This window comes from Erythrolamprus reginae, chromosome Z (assembly GCF_031021105.1).
Source record: "Erythrolamprus reginae isolate rEryReg1 chromosome Z, rEryReg1.hap1, whole genome shotgun sequence".
NCBI lineage: Eukaryota > Metazoa > Chordata > Lepidosauria > Squamata > Dipsadidae > Erythrolamprus > Erythrolamprus reginae.
Window position 1 is genome coordinate 44,601,572 of NC_091963.1, and position 20,495 is coordinate 44,622,066.

At 37.5% G+C, this 20,495-nt stretch overlaps 1 protein-coding gene across 1 annotated transcript in view; it reads right to left on the reverse strand.

Moving 5' to 3' along the window:
• The window catches only part of GSDME (gasdermin E), a 38,911-nt gene extending 19,676 nt beyond the window's left edge, over nt 1-19,235 (reverse strand). Inside the window, exons 1-7 of the mRNA XM_070729063.1 lie at nt 19,149-19,235; nt 15,658-15,903; nt 10,071-10,263; nt 9,008-9,179; nt 6,284-6,404; nt 4,386-4,571; nt 993-1,120 (exon numbers count right to left, since the gene is read on the reverse strand). Coding sequence (XP_070585164.1) covers nt 993-1,120; nt 4,386-4,571; nt 6,284-6,404; nt 9,008-9,179; nt 10,071-10,263; nt 15,658-15,874 — 1,017 coding nt within the window. The 5' untranslated portion in view covers nt 15,875-15,903; nt 19,149-19,235. The remainder of the gene's footprint in view (nt 1-992; nt 1,121-4,385; nt 4,572-6,283; nt 6,405-9,007; nt 9,180-10,070; nt 10,264-15,657; nt 15,904-19,148) is intronic.
• Nucleotides 19,236-20,495: the final 1,260 nt, after the last annotated feature.

The following is a 20,495-nucleotide window of genomic DNA, read 5'->3' on the forward strand; positions in this document are numbered from 1 at the left end:
AACAGAATTAACTTCTTCATATACAGGTAGTCCTCAATTTACAACAGTTCATTTAGTGACCTATCAAAGTTACAATGACTGTTTTCAACTTACAATCATTGCAGCTTCCTCATGGTCACATGATTAAAATTCAGATGCTTGTCAACTGGTAAATATTTATGATAGTTGTAGTGTCCCAGGATCATGTGATCAGTTTTTGCAACTTCTGATATATTTACTTAACAACTGTTGTGACTTACTTAACAACTGTGGCAAGAAAGGTTGTTAAACGGGACAAAATTCACTTGTGCCAAAGGAGCAACTCCTCGCTTTGTGGCTGCTACAATGAATATGAGAAGCCCAGCCAATGTTTTGAGCACAGATAGGATCTCCAGCCTAATGGATCTCCATTAACACTCACCACATCTGTCAATTTACCAACGCCAGTTACTGCACCAGTGAACATCGTACATCCAATCACTATCACATCACCAATGAATCTCCCAACGCCAAGGACATTTGGTGGCTCTTTAAATGTAGCCATGGGACTTGAGGAAAGCATGTCTTTATTTCCATAGGCATTCCCAATCTCTCACCCCAATTAAAAAAAAAAAATTTAGAGCAAAAGTTTCATGCAGTATCAAAAGCTACTGTGTATTGTTTAATAGACTGCTAAACTGGCAAAATGGACTGCTAAATTGGTCACAGCCACTAAGTCACATGACCACATAGCCACACCTACCAAGTCACACCCATAGAACCAGTAGGGGGAAATTTTGAATTTCACCTCTGGAATACTTTATCAGATTAAAGATAGATCATTCTGGAGACAATCTATTAATCATCAAGATAACACTGATTTAATGATAGTAACTATCATTAAAACAATTAGAAATATTTAATTAGAAATATACAAGTTATTAGAACAATCAAAACAAAACTGTTCCTTTCTTCATAAAGAACAAGCTTTTAAAAAAGAGAAATTGCATGTATGATTGAGAAATAAAAATTACCACATTTTCTAGTTGCATCACCATTTCTTCATGAAGCAAAAGGTCGCAGACCATTTGGTATAAAGATCTCTGCTTTTCTTCTTCTAAATTCATAAAAGGTTGGAACTGGGTCTTTAATTGGAGGACATCTGAAAAGGTATTATGCACACATTTAATCATTAAGTAGAATCAAGTTGGAGAAGCTAATTCTAGCAATTTGGAATAAAACATACCGTAATTTCATTTAAAACATAGTGTTAGTTTCTCTCTGTGTCTATATGTGTCCGTTTGTGTAAGCATGCATGTTGGGAGTGTAATGCATCACACTCATTTGTCTTTTTTATGGAGGGATTTTTTTAAACAAAACTGACCATTTTAATCCTGACTTGATTTTATCAAAGGGTAAATCTGTTTATATAGAATATTAACTGAGAAAATCAGAATTTCAATGAACTATATTTCAATAATAGTATGAATGTTATCACGTGCTAGGTTCATGCAGACATAAAATGGCTTGTTTGACCAGCATATATGAACCCAATCAATCTTGCTTTAGTTAGTAAACCATATATAAATTAGTGTTTGATACAGTTTCATTATATCTCCCCAACCTATTATGATTTAATGTATGATACAGTTCCATTATCTCTTCCCTATCCTCCCGAGGCATGCTTGCACTCCTTACCCCTGGATTGCATCCACTTTAAATAATTACAATAGGGAATACTTGAATTGTGCTTGAGTGAGGATTGTTATGTGACATCTCACTTTAATGGCCACTTCACTCACAAAATTGTGGTCCCAATTATAAGTCAAGCACTATTTGTCTGTCTTGAAGCAGTTAATTTTAAAAAAATCCTGCACTTTCATGCAGTTGTAAACATTATTATTTGGAATAGTCTGCAATATGTAAAATCACTAAAATGGTCTATATATCATGGAAAAGTATTGGGAAAGTATGCAAAGTATAACACTCTAGGACAGGAGTACCCAACCGGGGTGCTCTCACTCCTTGAGGGTGGTGAGACGATATGCCAAGGGGTACGAAAACTTGGGTTTAGAAGTTTGAAAATTACAGTGTATATGCAGAAATATATGCATGTAATTATTTACTTTTGTAGGGGCTGCGAGAATATATCAGAAGTGTTCAAGGGGAGAAGGTTTAGGAAAGGTTGGGAGCCCCTGCTCTAGAAATAAGCACTGAGGTTTAAAATTGCATTGCCAATGTAATTTTCATGTCTATAAATTAAAAGAGAAATTATTATTCATTAAATATAGAATAGAATAGATAGAATATAATTTTTTATTGGCCAAGTGTGATTGGACACACAAGGAATTTGTCTTGGTGCATATGCTCTCAGTGCACATAAAAGAAAAAGATAAATTTGTCAAGAATCATGTGGTACAACACTTAATATAAAATTAAATATAAAATTAAACTCTGTTTTATTAAGTTTTTTGTTTAAATCTTATATATATAAATATACGCAGTATATATTTATATATATGTATTTTTTGAAGTATAAGACCCACTGGAGTATAAGACATACTTTAGAAATGGAAAACAAGGAAAAAAGTATTTTGAACCAAATGGTGTAGTAATATATTCTTTATTAAAATACCAGTGTAGCAGAATACTTTTTACAAACATGTATACTTTTTACAACCATGTAAACTTTTTACAAACTTCAACCTGACAGCTTTAAGACTTGTGGACTTGTGCTCCAGTCATGCTAGCCATAGTTCCCTCTAAGCTGAGCAGTGAACAATCGCTCACTTAAAAATCATCATCAACTCAGAGTTTTCCAAACCTGCCCAGAAGCCGAGAGGGAAAGAGTGAGAGGGAAGGAGAGAGAGAGGAAGAGAGAGAAACAGATAGAAAAAAGAGAGGAAGGAAAAGAGAAAGAAAAAGAATGGGAGTAAGGAAGAGAGAAAGAAAATCAAAATCTAGTTTGAAACTAGCTCAACTATTTAAGTGGCATTTTGATATTGATAGAGTTGCCCTATTATGAGCTCACTGTTATAGACACACAGTACAGTATTTTATTTTGAAATTCTCTGAGGCAAAAACAGGGTGGTTTTTTTGTTTGTTTGTTTATTTGTTTATTTACTTATTTACTTATTTACTTATTATTTCTGTGCCGCCCAGTCCCGAAGGGACTGCCGGTCAGATACTATACTTTTCCGCCCACGCCCCCAAAAAATTAGAGGAAACACTGATGCTAGCTGAAGTAATTAGAAGGCAAAAACAGCACCGTTTTTGTGAAATTTTGTTTTTTGCCCACGTTTTCCAAAAATTGGGTTTGCAAAGGGTTTGAGAAGCCTGCAGGAAGTTCCTGGGTGCTGGGAGATAGCAAAAATGCCCCAATTTTTGCCATCCTCCAGTACCCAGGAGTACCCTGCAGGCTTCCCAGACAACACGTTTTTTTTTTGGGGGGGGGGGGGGACAGGTGAAAAATGGCCCATTTTTTCATAAAAACAGGCATTTTTGCCATTCCCCTGAAACCAAGAACTATTTGCAGGCAGGGGGTGAGCTTCGGGACAGTAAAAATGGCTCTATTCATTGTATAAGACACATCAATATTTCCACCCTCTTTTAGGGGGGAAAAAGGTGTGTCTTATACTCCAAAAAATATGGTATGTATATATGTATGTATGTATGTATGTATGTATGTATGTATGTATGTATGTATGTATATGATATTGGTTGACTTGGCCTGAGCCCTTCAACAGAGAAAATGGGTAGAGAATCATCACTTCTTCCTATTCATCCAAATGAGCAATCTTCCTTCCTTCCAACCACTATTATTATGTATAAAATTAGCTTTTTTGGGTTCTTCAAGGCAGAGAACAAGGTTCATTCATAAATAAAATATATATTATCAATATATAAGCATTACATTATATTTTCCATGGTCTATATCTCTACTTAATTCCACACATAATTTGTTTTAAAATTAAATTTTAACAGGGGGATGAAATATTATTATGCCACTGATCAGACTGGGGCAGCTAGGGGCAAGTATGGAAAGCAGCAACTGAAAGTTAGATTATTGTTATGTTACTACCTATCAGTTCAAGCACTTAAAGAGATGTAAATGCATAGTAAGAGGGATAAGATAGCATGGGAAGAAAGGAGAGTAAACTCAGAATGTTGTTTAAATAATACAAAATTTCCATGACATATAAATATTGTAGCTTTTAATGTTTACAACTGGTGATACAGTACATTTTGAGAGGAATTAACCCTAATTATTTATGATGCAATAATCATATCAAGAATTGCCTTTACTCACATGCATCTGCTTCTAGAACCACGTTTCTGTGATCCTGGAAGCCACACATTAATCTGAAAATAATGTTGGTTTAAGTTAGTATAATGAACAGGAAATGTAAACTTTGTTCTAGTCCTACCTTTGCTTAGAATGTTAAGGGAAGCGTCACTTGGAATAGGGCTTTCAGGTCCAGACAATTTCTCACTATCCACAACATCAAAAAGATGAGGGCAGCAAGCATCTTTGAAGGCTGAAGAATGGTAAGATGGCCCTTCTGTAGGCCCTCTTTCAAAACCACCTTGTTGGTCATGAAGGAGGCACAATTCTACAAAAGGAATAGTTTGGCTGTCTTATTTTCAGGTAACTTTTGATTTACAGCTCCCACTCCATCCCATAATATGAAGAACAACATATAAATTATCTCTTAGTATTTTGATTAGCATTAAACTATTTTCTATTGAGATTTTACCCATTCATAAAATGTTTATCCAAATGGGCATAGCAAATCAGAAATCACCTATTTAATAAGAATAAAAGTGCTCTCTGTGATTACCACCAGGCTGTTTTCACTGATAGAATCTAGAGTTTACAATAAGGAAGAGTCCACCATACATTTGGGAAATTATCTCCATAACATTCAGTAGACTGGACTTGCAATTTTATTTATTTATACACACATGCATACACATAATTTCTTTTGTATAGCCAGCTATCTCTCAAAAGTATCTCTAGGTGGCATACAAAAAATTTCTATATCCAATACTGTTATATTATGGGGTAGAACTGAGTTAATTATATTATAATTATAATTATAAATATATATAATTATATATTATATATTATATCTTGAACACCCGGTTCCTATCTAGAAAAGTTATATATTATATTATATTATATTATATTATATTATATATTACAATTATATTATAATTATAAATTAATTGCCCAGCCCTGGTATATAATATACATATGCTGGTAACAGATGCTAAATGAAAAAAGCTGAAATCATTTGATCATTATCACTTCCCTATAATTCCAAATTATGAAACATTATGATCCTGGAAAGTTCCTTTATTCAATTTTAAGTTAATAATTTATTCAATTCATATAATGCTACCTGATTATTTCATTTTTTTTAAAAAAATCCTAAAGTTGTCTAGTTTCTTTCTACTTCTATTTTTATCTATCAAGGAACTTGTTTGCTTTCCATAAAAGGGGAGAGATTCATATTTAATAGTTTTATATTTCCAGAATAATACCATTTCTCCTCCCTCCCTCCATTTCTCCTTCCTTCCTTCCTTCCTTCCTTCCTTCCTTCCTTCCTTCCTTCCTTCCTTCCTTCCTTCCTTCCTTCCTCCCTTCCCTTCCCTTCCCTTCCCTCCCTCCATTCTCAGTCTTCCAATTCTCTCCCTGCTCCCCAACCTGATTTTCCTCCACTGGGGGTAGGAGAGGCTCTGCCACGAATTCCCAAAGTAGGTTAAGCCAACTTATGGGAAAGGTGGAGAGGGCGAGGCGAGAGCTCCGGTGTAGGCAGCGCTGTCAGCAGAGCAATAGGTATGACGCAACTGCCGCTTTTTCGCTTTTTGCTTCTGTGAGCAGGTGGCGAGGCCATCTGACTCCACCATGCTTTTGGAAATGCCTCACGGCTTTTGGTTTTTGCCTGCGCACGCACAGGTTAGACCGACCTCCACGGGCCGGACCACATCCAGCCTGCGGGCTGCATCTTGCCCAGGTCTGATCTATAATTAGCAACTGAGTAAAATGCTTGAATGCTTTGTTTTAACCTGCATCTACATCTTCTCATGTATTATATTCATTTTCTGACTGTAATACTGATTCAAAACATCTGTAAGTCTTCCCTTTAAATGATCCCCAATTATGCGCTGATATGGTATGCACAAAACTGAATTCAAAATGCAATGTTGAGACAAGAGAACCTCTGCTGACGATCTAGGGCCAATAAAAAGCATGCTCATCAGGATGAGAATGTTCTTTTATGTTTCCCTGAGGAAAAGGGAAGGTGGGTACATTACTTACCAAACTGGCCGTCACGTTTTATATACAATTCTATTACACCATAAGCAATTGTGGTGAGAGCAGGGATCTCTAAGACCACATTAGAGTTCTTGATCATATTCCCATTTTCATTCACTGATACCTAGAGAGAAATTTAATTGTTGATTAATTTGTGTAAATTAATTCCAAAACACATTAATTTACACATGAAAGGATGAGGAGGAATCATTTTGTAGAATTTAAAAATGACTTTTCAATTAATTTTTAAGGACGTTAAAGCCCAAAAATGAAACAGAAAATGGCCAAAGCTGATAAACTATCATCTCTCAGTCCAAATCCTTAAGAATAATCACCAGCTGCCAGCAGTTTGGCAGATCAAATCTCAGCAGGCTCAATGTTGATTCAGCCTTCTATCCTTTCAAAGTCGTAAAATGAGGACCCAGATTGTTGGGGGCAATATGCTTACTCACTGTAAACTGTTTAGAGAGGGCCATAAAGCACTGTGAAGTGGTATATAAGTCTAAATGCTATTGCTATAATATACGTGGCCTAGAGTAAGGGGTGGGTAAAAACCATAAGAACAGCAAGGTATCTAGAGAGAGGTATGGCACCAAGAGTTACTTGTTAGACAGAGTTAAACAGAAACAGTGCATAAATGAGAAAATATGTATCTTGAAATTGGAGTCCTTGGTGTTCTTTGAGCAGATGTTTCATTACCCGTCTAGGTATGTATGTATTTATCAGATTTGTATGCCGCCCCTCTCCGCAGACTCGGGGCGGCTAACAGCAATAATAATACAATGTAAACAAATCTAATATTTAAGTTAATTTAAAACCCCAATTTAGAAACCAATCATACATACTGACATACCATGCATAAATTTTATAAGCCTAGGGGGAGGGAAAGTCTCAATTCCCCCATGCCTGATGACAGAAGTGGATTTTAAGGAGCTTACGAAAGGAAAGGAGGGTGGGGGCAACTCTGATATCTGGGGGGAGTTGGTTCCAAAGGGTCGGGGCCGCCACAGAGAAGGCTCTTCCCCTGGGTCCCGCCAAACGACATTGTTTAGTTGATGGGACCTAGAGAAGGCCAACTCTGTGGGACCTAACTGGTCGCTGGGATTTGTGCGGCAGAAGGCAGTCCCAGAGATATTCTGGTCCGGTGCCATGAAGGGCTTTATAGGTCATAACCAACACTTTGAATTGTGACCGGAAACTGATCGGCAACCAATGCAGACTGCAGAGTGTTGGTGTTGTTACAGAATTGATTAGAAAACATCAGCAAACAGGGCACCAAGCTATACATAACTAAATATTTTAGAACTTGTTTTAAAACTGGACAGCTCTCAAATGTGTTTTCTTAAGTTTGCCTTTGAGAACTAGGTGAGTTTTTAATTCACAAAAGACAGGTCCACTGCAAGGAGTTCTCCTGAATACAAATGGATCTTCTATCCTCAGAGAAAATACATTTGTGGTGACTTTCAGCTGGGGTGAGCATCTCTATAATTAACTTCTGGTAAGTTTCTCTATAGCTGACAGAATTGGAGCAAAGGATTCAATTATCTTTAGTTTCATCCACAAGTTTGTAACTTTCATTTCAGTTCAAACCATAGCGAGGATGTGTGAATATTCTCACCTTATAAAATTGTACAAATTTTTGTTCATTCTAACATTTACCAGCAAATAGATTTAATATCATTCTTCAAACGCCAAAGTGCATTCATTTTTGAACAGAAACATTAATATTGCCCAGGTTCGCCTGGTGCACCAGTTGTGGCCCTATTTGGACAGGGAGTCATTGCTGACAGTCACTCATGCCCTTATCACCTCGAGGTTCGATTACTGCAACACTCTCTACATGGGGCTACCTTTGAAAAGTGTTCGGAAACTCCAGATCATGCAGAACGCAGCCGCGAGAGCCATCGTGGGGCTTCCCACATTCGCCCACGTATCTACAACACTCCGTGGCCTGCATTGGCTGCTGATCAGTTTCCGGTCACAATTCAAAGTGTTGGTTATAACCTTTAAAGCCCTACATGGCATTGGACCAGAATACCTCCGGAACTGCCTGCTACCGCACGAATCCCAGCGGCCGATCAGGTCCCACAGAGTTGGCCTTCTCCGGGTCCCGTCGACAAAACAATGTTGTTTGGCGGGCCCCAGGGGAAGAGCCTTCTCTGTGGTGGCCCCGGCCCTCTGGAATCAACTCCCCCCGGAGATTAGAATTGCTCCCACCCTCCTTGTCTTCCATAAACTACTTAAGACCCACCTATACCGCCAGGCATGGGGGATTTGAGACACCTTTCCCCCAGGCTTATTATAATTTATGTTTGGTATGTATGTGCTGTTTGGTTTTTAATTATGATAGGGTTTTTACGTGTTTTTTTTAAAAAAAATATTAGATTTGTGCCTGTATAATACTGTTTTTATCGTGTTGTGAGCCACCCCGAGTCTTCCGAGAGGGGCGGCATACAAATCTAATAAATTATTATTATTAATTATTATTATTTTAACTTAATGCAAACAAACTTATTAGTTGACAAATAAATGCACTTTAAAAAAAGGCTTCAAAAGCCACAGGGATGCTGTCAATGATACAAGATTGGAGTTGACAGGGATGAAATTTCAACCTTTTCAGAAGGGAAATTCAAAGGGTACAAAGGCTATATACATCTCTCTGGAGGATGATATGTAAAAATGCTGTAAAAATCCATCACTATTCTTTCCTATGCATTAACACTCTACCTTTATAATTTTTGTACTTATTCCCACCATTCCAGCAAGTTTTTCCTCTTTTTGAACATGTTCAGATATTAAACATTTCTGAGTTGTCAATATTTTTTGTATAAGTATACAAAGAACATCATTCTTTCTTTCAAGCATTTGTTCCAACAATGAAGTCTGTAGATTTATTGACCTAAAGGAGAAAAAAATAATTAAAATCACTATTGAAAAAATATATGAGTTAGCTTGGGCTGAAACTGAATGACTGGGGCAAATAAAATTAGTAATTCAGTATAATTATGGACATGACTCTATCCAACTACTTTAGCTATAATACAAACTAAACCTGGTCATCAGTAGCATTTCTAAACTCTCAGGTAAATTTATATTAATTCCAGCGACCATGATTTTCATCATCACCATTTTTACTGCTATCTTATTTATTTAATTCCAAATATCTCTAAAACTTTTCAAAATGATTCCATGTTTTAAACATCATAAAGATGCCATTTTTAAAGATGAAGATCTCCCTTGATCTTGACAAAAAGATCTTGACAAAATTGAACGGGTCCAAAGACGGGCTACAAGAATGGTGGAAGGTCTGAAGTATAAAACGTATCAGGAAAGACTTAATGAACTCAATCTGTATAGTCTGGAAGACAGAAGGAAAAGGGGGGACATGATCGAAACATTTAAATATGTTAAGGGGTTAAATAGGGTTCAGGAGGGAAGTGTTTTTAACAGGAAAGTGAACACAAGAACAAGGGGACACAATCTGAAGTTAGTTGGGGGAAAGATCAAAGGCAACATGAGAAAGTATTATTTTACTGAAAGAGTAGTAGATCCTTGGAACAAACTTCCAGCAGACGTGGTTGGTAAATCCACAGTAACCGAATTTAAACATGCCTGGGATAAACATATATCCATTGTAAGATAAAATACAGGAAATAGTAAAAGGGCAGACTAGATGGACCATGGGGTCTTTTTCTGCCGTCAGTCTTCTATGTTTCTATGTTTCTATGTTTAAAATCATGTACAGTAAAACCTTTTATAGATACCATAGATTAATAAAATAAATATGTACCTTCCCTTCACATCTTTCATAAGTTTGTGCAAGTTAACTTCTTGTTTTTTAAGATTTCCAAAAGAGGACAGACTTTCCACAACATCACTTCCTCCAGTTCCTAAATTAATTCTTCCTAATGAAGTATCAATGCTTCCTCTGATGCAGTCTTCAAACTTGCCTTCATATTTCACAAAGTCAGACTCTGCAATAACTTGGGGGGGGGGGGGGAGACGACAACACAACATATACAAATTACAGAATATTAAACTGGAACACAACATAAATTATTCTTTTTTAGATCAAACGCTATTGACAACAAAACATAGTGATTGATTTATTTAGTCACTGACTTACTTAGTTATTGTTTTACACTGCTCCCTGTATTTAAATTTTTTATAATCCAATGAATAAAGGAAAGATGGAGAATCCATGGTATTTCACATGATATTAAAATAAATGCAGCTTCTTTGAACCTGTGGGCCTTGTTAGTTTACCAATGGTAACTCTACTAACCCATGGTCATGGCTTTAACTTTCCGAGTGCTATTTTTATTTTTAAATCTTAGCTGCATTGTTTGTTCACCATAGAAAATAAAAGATTCTGGTGTTCTGGGTTTTCCTCCTGGAATATATCTAACTAATCGCTGCAGGAATGATCATACAATTTTCTAGAATGTGAATGGGAAATGATTTGTAGGCTATAGATAGTCCTTGATTTATTATCACAATTGTACTCAAAATTTATGTTGCTAGACGGGATAGTTGCTGAATGAATTTTGGTCCATTTTATAACCTTTCTTACCACAGTTTAGTTATTTATTTAGAAAATGTATATAGCTGCCTCCTTGCTCACAGTGACTCTACGGGGCTTACAAACAATAAAAACACAACACAAGTAAAATAAAAATACTAAAAAACCCACCCCCACAATAATCTCCCCATTTCCAGCCACAACGTATGTAGTTAAGTGAATCACTGCAGTTGTTAGTAACATGTTTACTAAGTGAATCTGGCTTCCTCATTGACTTTGCTTGACAGAAGGTCACAAAAAATAATGACATGATGCCTTAAATATGAGCCAGTTGCCAAGCATCCAAATTTTGATTACATGATCATGGGGATTCTGCAACAGTCCCAAGTGTGAAAATTAATTAATTAATTGTATTTATATGCAGCCCACTGAGCATCTCTATAATTAACTTCTGGTGAGTTTCTCTACAGCTGACAGAACTGGAGCAAAGGATTCAATTATCTTTAGTTTCATCCACCAGTTTGTCAATTACTGATAAGCTGCTTAGTTTTCTTCAGCAAAAAAATGCTGAATATTGCAAACAATCGTCCCAGCAGAGCGTTGGGGGCGCGCGAAATGTTTACTTCTTCCTAGAGGACCATAACAGAAAATAATTAAGAAGCACTGCTCTAACCTCGGCTGTGGATCTAGGAGGACACCCAAGTTGCAAACCCTACCTGAGGGGAAATTTTCTTCTCTCCCCCCCCCCCCCCCACTACCAAAGACGGACAGATGGAATAGTCCTTAGGAGGAAGGGCCCATAGCCACTCAGTCTTGTTGGGTTTTACCTTTAGCCTGTTAACTCCCATCCAGACTCTCACGGGTTTTAGACACTGACACATTACTTTCACCGCTTCAATGAACTGAGATAGGGTGGAAATGCACAGCTGAGTATCATCAGTGTACTGTTGGTAACTCACCCCATGTCGTTAGATGACCTCACCCAGCAATTTCATGTAGATATTGAATAGGAGAGGTGAGAGGACCGACCCCTGAGGCACCCACAAAGGAGAGGCCTAGGGGTTGATCTCTGTCCTCCCACTAACACTAACAGCGATCGGCCAGAGAAGAAAGAGGCGAATCACCAAAAAAGGGTGCTCCCATTCCCAATCCCTCCAGCTGTCACAGAAGGATACCATGATTAACCCTGCTGTTCTGTTCGAAAAAAGTTCCTAATGTTATGTTCCCGGGTCACCCTGACCCGGACCGAAAACTCTTCATTTGCAGTGCTTATGTTTGGTCTTTTTGAAAGCTTTTTTCACCTGGAAACATGTTTGAACATTTCTGCACACAATGGAATGAAAATTGAACTGAAAAAATTAATCCTTATTGGTTTATTTTGCACATAAATGTGCCTCCCCCCCCGTTTTTGTGAAAGTTTTTTCAATTTATGGATAGTTTTGCTTGCAAAATCCATTCTATTTTACTAAAGTTGGTGTGGGATTGGTAGCTTGAACATTTCTGCACACAATGATATGAAAATTGAACTGAGAAAATTAATCCTTATTGGTTTATTTTGCTCATAAATGGGCCCCCATGCTTATACTCAAATAGGCTTATACTCGAGTAGGCTTATACTCGAGTATAAAATGATATGGTCTTATATTCAAAAATAAACCAATAAGAATCATTTTTTTTCAGTTCATTTCTATTTTTCTTATGTTTAGGATTGTTCAATTTAGTATATCAAAACTTTTGAGTTTATTGATAATTTTGCCTGCAAAATGCATTCTATTTTACTATTCTATTTTGGTGTGGGATTGGTAGCTTGAACCTTTCTGAACATAATGATATGAAAATTAAACTGAAAAAATGATCCTTATTGGTTTATTTTGCTCATAAATGGGCCCCCATGCTTATACTCAAATAGGCTTATACTCGAGTAGGCTTATACTCGAGTATAAAACAATAAACCAATAAGAGTCATTTTTTTCAGTTCATTTATATTTTTCTTATGTTCAGGATTGTTCAATTTAGTATATCAAACCTTTTGGGGGAAAATTCCTTAGGGATTTGTAGCCTTAAAAAATATAAATTGACACGAAATTCAAAAAGGATGGGGGGAGGGGCTTTTTGATCAAAATAAAAATATAAGTCTCAATTTTTCCAGTTCAATTTTCATATCATTATGTTCATAAATGTTCTAACTAGTTTTCCAGTGGAAAAAGTTTTCAAAAAGACCAAATTCAAGTACCTAAAAAAATCATTTTGATCCGGGTCTATATGACCCGAACAGAGTAAATGTGACTTTTTTTTTGCCAAGAAAAAAATTTTTCCCCCACCCCCACAAATATTTTTTTGATGATCAGCATTGTTAAATTGAGTAAATGAATGCGTAAGATTTTAAAGAATATTTCGGATTTGGAGCATAAAAAAATAAAAAGTGAAAATTGTTGCAAGCAGCCAGGGGGGGGGGGCTTATTTCTGATGTTAAAAAAACAGTAAGAATCATTTTTTTCAGTTCCTTTATATTTTTCTTATATTCAGAAATGTTCAAGGTACCATTCCCACACCAACTCCAGTAAAATAGACTGCATTTTGCAAGCAAAACTATCCATAAATTGAAAAAACTTTCACAAAAACGGGGGGGGAGGCACATTTATGGGCAAAATAAACCAATAAGGATTAATTTTTTCAGTTCAATTTTCATTCCATTGTGTGAAGAAATGTTCAGACTACTTTCCAAGTGAAAAAAGCTTTCAAAAAGACCAAACATAAGCACTGCAAATGAAGAGTTTTCGGTCCGGGTCAGGGTGACCCGGGAACATAACATTAGGGAGGGGTTTTTTTTCAGCAAGAAAGAAACCTCCCACCCCCCCAAAAAAATTCTCATAGAGAGAACCCCTGAAATGATGAAAAGTCATGAAATTTCAAGTTTCAGATATGCAGGGAAATTTTTTTACAGGGTCTCAAACCTTGATTTCGGGTCTCACAGACCCGAACAGAACAGCAGGGTTAATGGTATCAAGCGGAGAGGGGCGGCATACAAATCTAATAAATTATTATTAAATTATTATTCTTCTCAAACACTGCTGAGAGGTCAAGAAGCACCAGAATAGAGGAATGGCCTCTATTCTGGGCTCACCAGATATCATCCATCAGCATGACCAATGCGTTTCCGTACTGCAGCCGGGTCTGAAAAATGGCACTGAAAAAGGGATTAATGTCCACATTAATCCCTTTTTCAGTGCCATTGTAACTTCAAATGGTCACCCAAAAAAAATAGCTGTAAGTTAAGGATGACCTGTATTCCTAAATTAGCCAATGTGTTATAGGAGAAAAAAAAATCCAGTATTTTACACATTCCCACTTAATTTTAAAAACATTGTTTGCAAACTATAAGGCTGAGTTTTCACAGAGCCAGAAAAAAAAACTTTTTTAAAGAAAGTGATTTAGCATGGCTTCGGAACCCAATCAAAAAGATGCTGTTAGCAGTAGTCAGAGCAAAATACATCAATTCCTCTTCAGTAAAAGAGAAAGATATCAATTTAAAGCCCAAATCTTTGACATCTTATAAACAGAAAATAATGAAATTCTTCAATAATCCTGAATTGTAACCCACAATTGTGCTATCCTGAAATAGCAAGTAAAAGCAATTTTCTTAAAGAAAAATTATTTGTCTTTGGTTATATTAATTGCAGAAGTTTTTTTAACTAAACTACTAAACGGTTTTTCAGGATATTATGTCTGAACTCAAATTAAATCTGAGATCATCTATTTTCACCTGGTTAAAAGCAATGATTTCCTAAATTGTCAACAGGTATTAATTTAGCAATGTTAGACAAAGCGTTATACTAATTGCTGCCATTCTGAATGGTCAAAGTGTACAGAGTACAAACTTAAAGATCCCCTGGATGAACACACTTTAGCACTTGTTCTTCTGTAAGTGACCATATTAATACTGCAGGCAAGTAATCTAATAGCACATATTCCATAAAATGGGGTAACTTTAAACTGATTACTTTCACCAATAAAACTGTAGAGTTTCGCAAATAAAATTATTATCTAATAGATCGATCTGAACCAATTTGATTGAAAATGAATTTTAAAAATGTCCAAAAACTTCCAGAAAACTAACTGCCCCGAAAAAGTCACATAAAATAATATGTGCAGGAAGAGGGAGATTATGATCCCGCTATATAGAATGCTGGTGAGACCACATTTGGAATACTGTGTTCAGTTCTGGAGACCTCACCTACAAAAAGATATTGACAAAATTGAACGGGTCCAAAGACGGGCTACAAGAATGGTGGAAGGTCTTAAGCATAAAACGTATCAGGAAAGACTTCATGAACTCAATCTGTATAGTCTGGAGGACAGAAGGAAAAGGGGGGACATGATCGAAACATTTAAATATATTAAAGGGTTAAATAAGGTCCAGGAGGGAAGTGTTTTTAATAGGAAAGTGAACACAAGAACAAGGGGACACAATCTGAAGTTAGTTGGGGGAAAGATCAAAAGCAACATGAGAAAATATTATTTTACTGAAAGAGTAGTAGATTCTTGGAACAAACTTCCAGCGGACGTGGTAGACAAACCCACAGTAATTGAATTTAAACATGCCTGGAATAAACATATATCCATCCTAAGATAAAATACAGAAAATAGTATAAGGGCAGACTAGATGGACCATGAGGTCTTTTTCTGCCGTCAGACTTCTATGTTTCTATGTTTCTAATATTGCTGAATCTAACTTTTGGGGGAAAATGATAACTATTTCAAAGTTCAATGATAATAAAGCAGGTCATTTGTACAATAATGTATAGGACTTTGCACTTCCTCTTATCTCCTATAACACTTATAACTGTGACTCTACCTGGCTTTATAGGTTCACGCATATCTTCAGATAGCAGATCATTCAATGAAACTGATGAGAGATGATACTTTGGATTTTGCCAGCACCATGTTTTCTTTTTCTTTGTGACTAAGTTCAAGAACTGTATTTTATCTAAGTTATTTAGGGATGATACAGAGATTAAGTCTCCTCCACTGTCAACTTCCTTCACAAAAGTCTTGGTTGCTTTTGCAAACATCTTAAGGATGGGAGATATTCAACAAGAATCTGGAGAAACAAAATCAAAATGTGAGATATACAAATAGTGTGAGGAAAAATTCAATTCAATTTATTAGATTTGTATGCCGCCCCTCTCCGAAGACTCGGGGCGGCTCACAACAATAATAAAAACAGTATAATAATGGAACAAATCTAATAATAAAATTATATTAAAAAACCCCAACAATTTAAAAACCATACAACACATACATACCAAACATAAAATATAAGAAAGCCTGGGGGAGATGTCTTAATTCCCCCATGCCTGGCGGTATAGGTGGGTCTTGAGTAACTTTCGAAAGACAAGGAGGGTGGGGGCCGTTCTAATCTCCAGGGGGGGAGTTGATTCCAGAGGGCCGGGGCCACCACAGAGAAGGCTCTTCCCCTGGGGCCCGTCAAACAACATTGTTTGGTCGACGGGACCCGGAGAAGGCCAACTCTGTGGGACCTTATCGGCCGCTGGGATTCGTGCGGTAGAAGACGGTTCCGGAGGTATTCTGGTCCAATGCCATGAAGGGCTTTAAAGGTCATTACCAACACTTTGAATTGTGACCGGAAACCGATCGGCAGCCAGTGCAGGCCACGGAGTGTTGTAGAAACATGGACGAATCTAGGAAGCCCCACGATAGCTCTCGCGGCCGCATTCTGCACGATCTGAAGTTTCCGAACACTTTTCAAAGGTAGCCCCATGTAGAGAGCGTTGCAGTAATCGAACCTCGAGGTGATAAGGGCATGAGCGACTGTGAGCAATTACTCCCTGTCCAAATAGGGCCGCAAGTGGTGCACCAGGCGAACCTGGGCAAACACCCTCTTCACCACAGCCGAAAGATGGTGTTCCAATGTTAGCTGTGGATCGAGGAGGATGCCCAAGTTGCGAACCCTCTCTGAGGGGGTCAATAATTCCCCCCCCCCAGGGTAATGGATGGGCAGATGGAACTGTCCTTGGGAAGCAAGACCCACAGACACTCCGTCTTGTCTGGATTGAGTTTGAGCTTGTTGACACCCATCCAGACCCCAACAGCCTCCAGGCACCGGCACATCACTTCCACTGCTTCGTTGACTGGACATGGGGTGGAGATGTACAACTGGGTATCATCCGCATATTGATGATATCTCACCCCATGCCCTTGGATGATCTCACCCATTTACTAGGTAGTCTTTGACTTGTTACCTCACTTGGGACCAATATTTTTGTTGCTAAGCATGGCAGTTGTTAACAACTCAATTTTACAAGCTCCCTCGCAGTTATTAAGTGAATCACTGTAGTTGTTAAGTGAATCACTTGGTCATTAGACAAATCCAGCTTAATGACTTTGCTTTGCTTATCAGAAAGCATTAGTATTATCTCAAGTACATGTTGGTTGCCAAGTGTCCAAATTTTGTTCATGTGAATGCTGCAATAATCATAAGGATCTGTCATAAGTTAACTTTTTTCAGTGCTGCTACAACTTCAAAGTCACTAAAAATAGTTTTAAGCAAGGACTATACAACCGGACCACTGGTGGTATGTTAGAAAATTTTGGTGGTCCATGGTGCACCCTGGTGGAGGAGCTGCTCTGGCCAGTCCTGTGACTAGAGCTCTGGAATATGGGAATGGCCAGACAGCTCATGGTGAGATGGAAATCTCCATCATAGAGGAAGCTACCTGAAACTTGCAACTTTGCAGCACAGCCTTTACTAGCTGGAACAAGGTAATGGTACGGGAGGGGGGGCAGGTGTACCAAAGCAATGGGTATCGGTAACTCTTCTTCCCCCTGCTATAGCTTCCTGTTGACTGAAGTGGCTGACCCTTCCTTCCTCTAGCCCTCCCCTCCCAGTCACTCCTCACCTGGCCTGAGAAGGGAAGGGCATGGGATGGAGATTTGCTCAAAATTCCAGAGTGGCGTGAAGCACCTGGCACCCACATAGTCTGAAGGAGCACCCATAAAACCCAGAGAGTGCCAGAGAATCAGAATGAGAGAGAGAGAGACAGACAGACAGACAAGAGACACAGAAAGAAAGAGAAAGGGGGGAGAGAGACGTATGAGAGAGAAAGTAGAGGGAGAGAATGCCTGAAGGACCCCATCCCATCACTGGGAATCCAGGAGCTTCGGCAAGTGATGCCCTGGACTCGTATTAGTTGTCCACGGGATTTAAAATTATGAATGTAGTGGTCCCTGAGATCCAAAAGGTTGGGGACCCCTGCTTAAAAGTATACCTGTATAAATAAGATTGATTTGTACTTATAAGATTTCTACCCTGCCATATTTTGCAACTTTGTTGCTATAAAAAAACCAAAAGAATAACTTATTTTAACCAAAGTTAAAGCAAATATTTTTAAAAATACAATATTGTAACATAAATTTGATTTTAGGCAGGGATTTGGTGACTGTAGGCAAATATATTTATGCATTTTATGACAATGAAAAATGCCACTATACACTTCTTTTGCCTCTGATGATTTTTTTCCAGATTTAACAGAATAACACTATTCACTGCTCTATAGATGAGAAACTATGCCAACAGCATGTGAAACAGTAGCAGAAATAAAAATAAAGCAGCTGTAGCTACAATTGTGTTTATATAATAAACATAGAGCTGTAATTGTAAGACAGCAAGAAGCCAAAGCAAAACAACCTTTTTCTGTTTAAATCTAAACTACTATGCTTTGAAGCAGCATTTTTCTGTGCTGAAAGAAGAATTTGGGAAGTTTAAAAAAAAACTGCTGAGACTGACACAATAAAACAAAACAGAAACTTTTGGTGGTTTTGGTTTACTTTCACATTGTAAAACTGTTAGAACTGCACAAGAGACAAAGAAAGGGGTTACTTTACACTATCCCCCTTAGTACTAATTTGGATCATCCATGCAATTTAAGAGAGGCAACAGCCCCCCACCTCCATCTAATCATACAGTACAGAACAGGAAGATCTTCATGAAGAAGGAGAAAGCGAGACAGCGACGGTTCAGGTTCAGAGGGCCGGCAGAAGCGGAAGAGGCTGAATCTCGCCTTGTGTCGGTCGCTGAGAGCCAGAGGGATGTCCACTACTAAGGAGGAGGATAGGAGCATCAAGCCGGTGGAGGCCAAACGAGTGGGAGACATTAGCTAGACTTGGTACACTACAAAACATCATTAGGTTTCACAGGAGAGAAAGTATATACATAGGCTTTACAGGAAGAAAATACGAAAAAGTTATCATTTACCCCAGTACAGGAAAAGACACCTTTCACCTAGAATAGCATCTGCAACTTAACGCTTCTTTCTTTTTACTTACAATTTCCCAGGGTCGACAAGAACTTCGCGGCGCAAGACCAAAGCCCTTCGCGATTACTCCTGTCCACACTCTATTGTTAAGGCCTGTCGCTCCAGACCACGATGCCCGTTCACTCGACTGCAGCCGAGCCTTCTCCTGATTTGCTTTCCGAACTCGCCGCTTTCTTTCTTTTTTTTAATTGCACGTGACCGGCGGGGAAGAGCTGTGCTTCCGAACGAGGGGCGTGGCCAAATGCTGCCTCTGCCATCAACAAATACGAATTGACGGACTCGGTCACGATGCCAAAACGGCGATGTTGCAATGAATGGGATACAACGGTGCCTCCATTCATTTGAAAGCTGATTAATTTGAAGTTGTTTTATTTATTTTCTTGCGTAATAATATTTTTAGTATTTTTGCTTAAGAGGTTACTTAAAGTACTTTTTATGCAACTTGAAAAAATACTACATCTGTATTTCCATGTTTCCAGTGATAAAAGAAAAATACATAAAGAACCAAAGACACGGGAGGATTATAATACATCTCCCTCTGCCACTCCTTGCACTTTGGTTTATAATCCATAGTTGAGTAAATACTATCAAGACCAGCCAAAATATAATAAGAAGGCAACAAGCTTGTTAACTTTCCAGAATTTAATCAGGCTATGTGCTATGACAATAGAATAAAATTAAAAGTCTAAAAATCAGTCCAAATGTGTATTTAAAAAGCAGTTTAGATTTAATCTGAAAGAATGTAAGGATACCAGATATGAGCAAAAAAATTTATACAGCTAGATGATGACAACACTTTTTATCTAATGAATTAGTCACCATCAGATATGACACCATCAGATATATTATATATAACATCAAGAAACTGGTAGATCTTCATTTTTTTGTTATACACAGAAGTAGCAGCTTAAATTCTGAAGCTTGGAAACCTGGAAAAGATCTACCTCTTGTTTTGAGTTCACTTAATCATTTTGTTCTAAATAACATTGCATTTTTTAATGTTAGCAAGCCATAATATAAATTTTAATATTGGATCAAGCCAAAGATTACATAGATCCACTTAAAGATCAAGGCCCTCTTTAGTTAGTAACTGGACAGATTAAAAGTTTTTTTAAAAAAAAAAACTTAAAAATACAATGTTTCATAAAGTAAAAATCATATTTGTGTCATATTCTTCTAGGAATAGATTGCAACTTTGACATTTTCAGCTTTACCTGGGACAAAAAAAAATTCTTACTATGGTACAATGACTCGTGCCCATTTAAAAACTACAGTTAGTTAAGAATGCAATGCCTTTGAAGCTTGCACATGTTATCAATCTCCCCTCCAAAGGGAAGATGCCCAAAATAATTAGTGC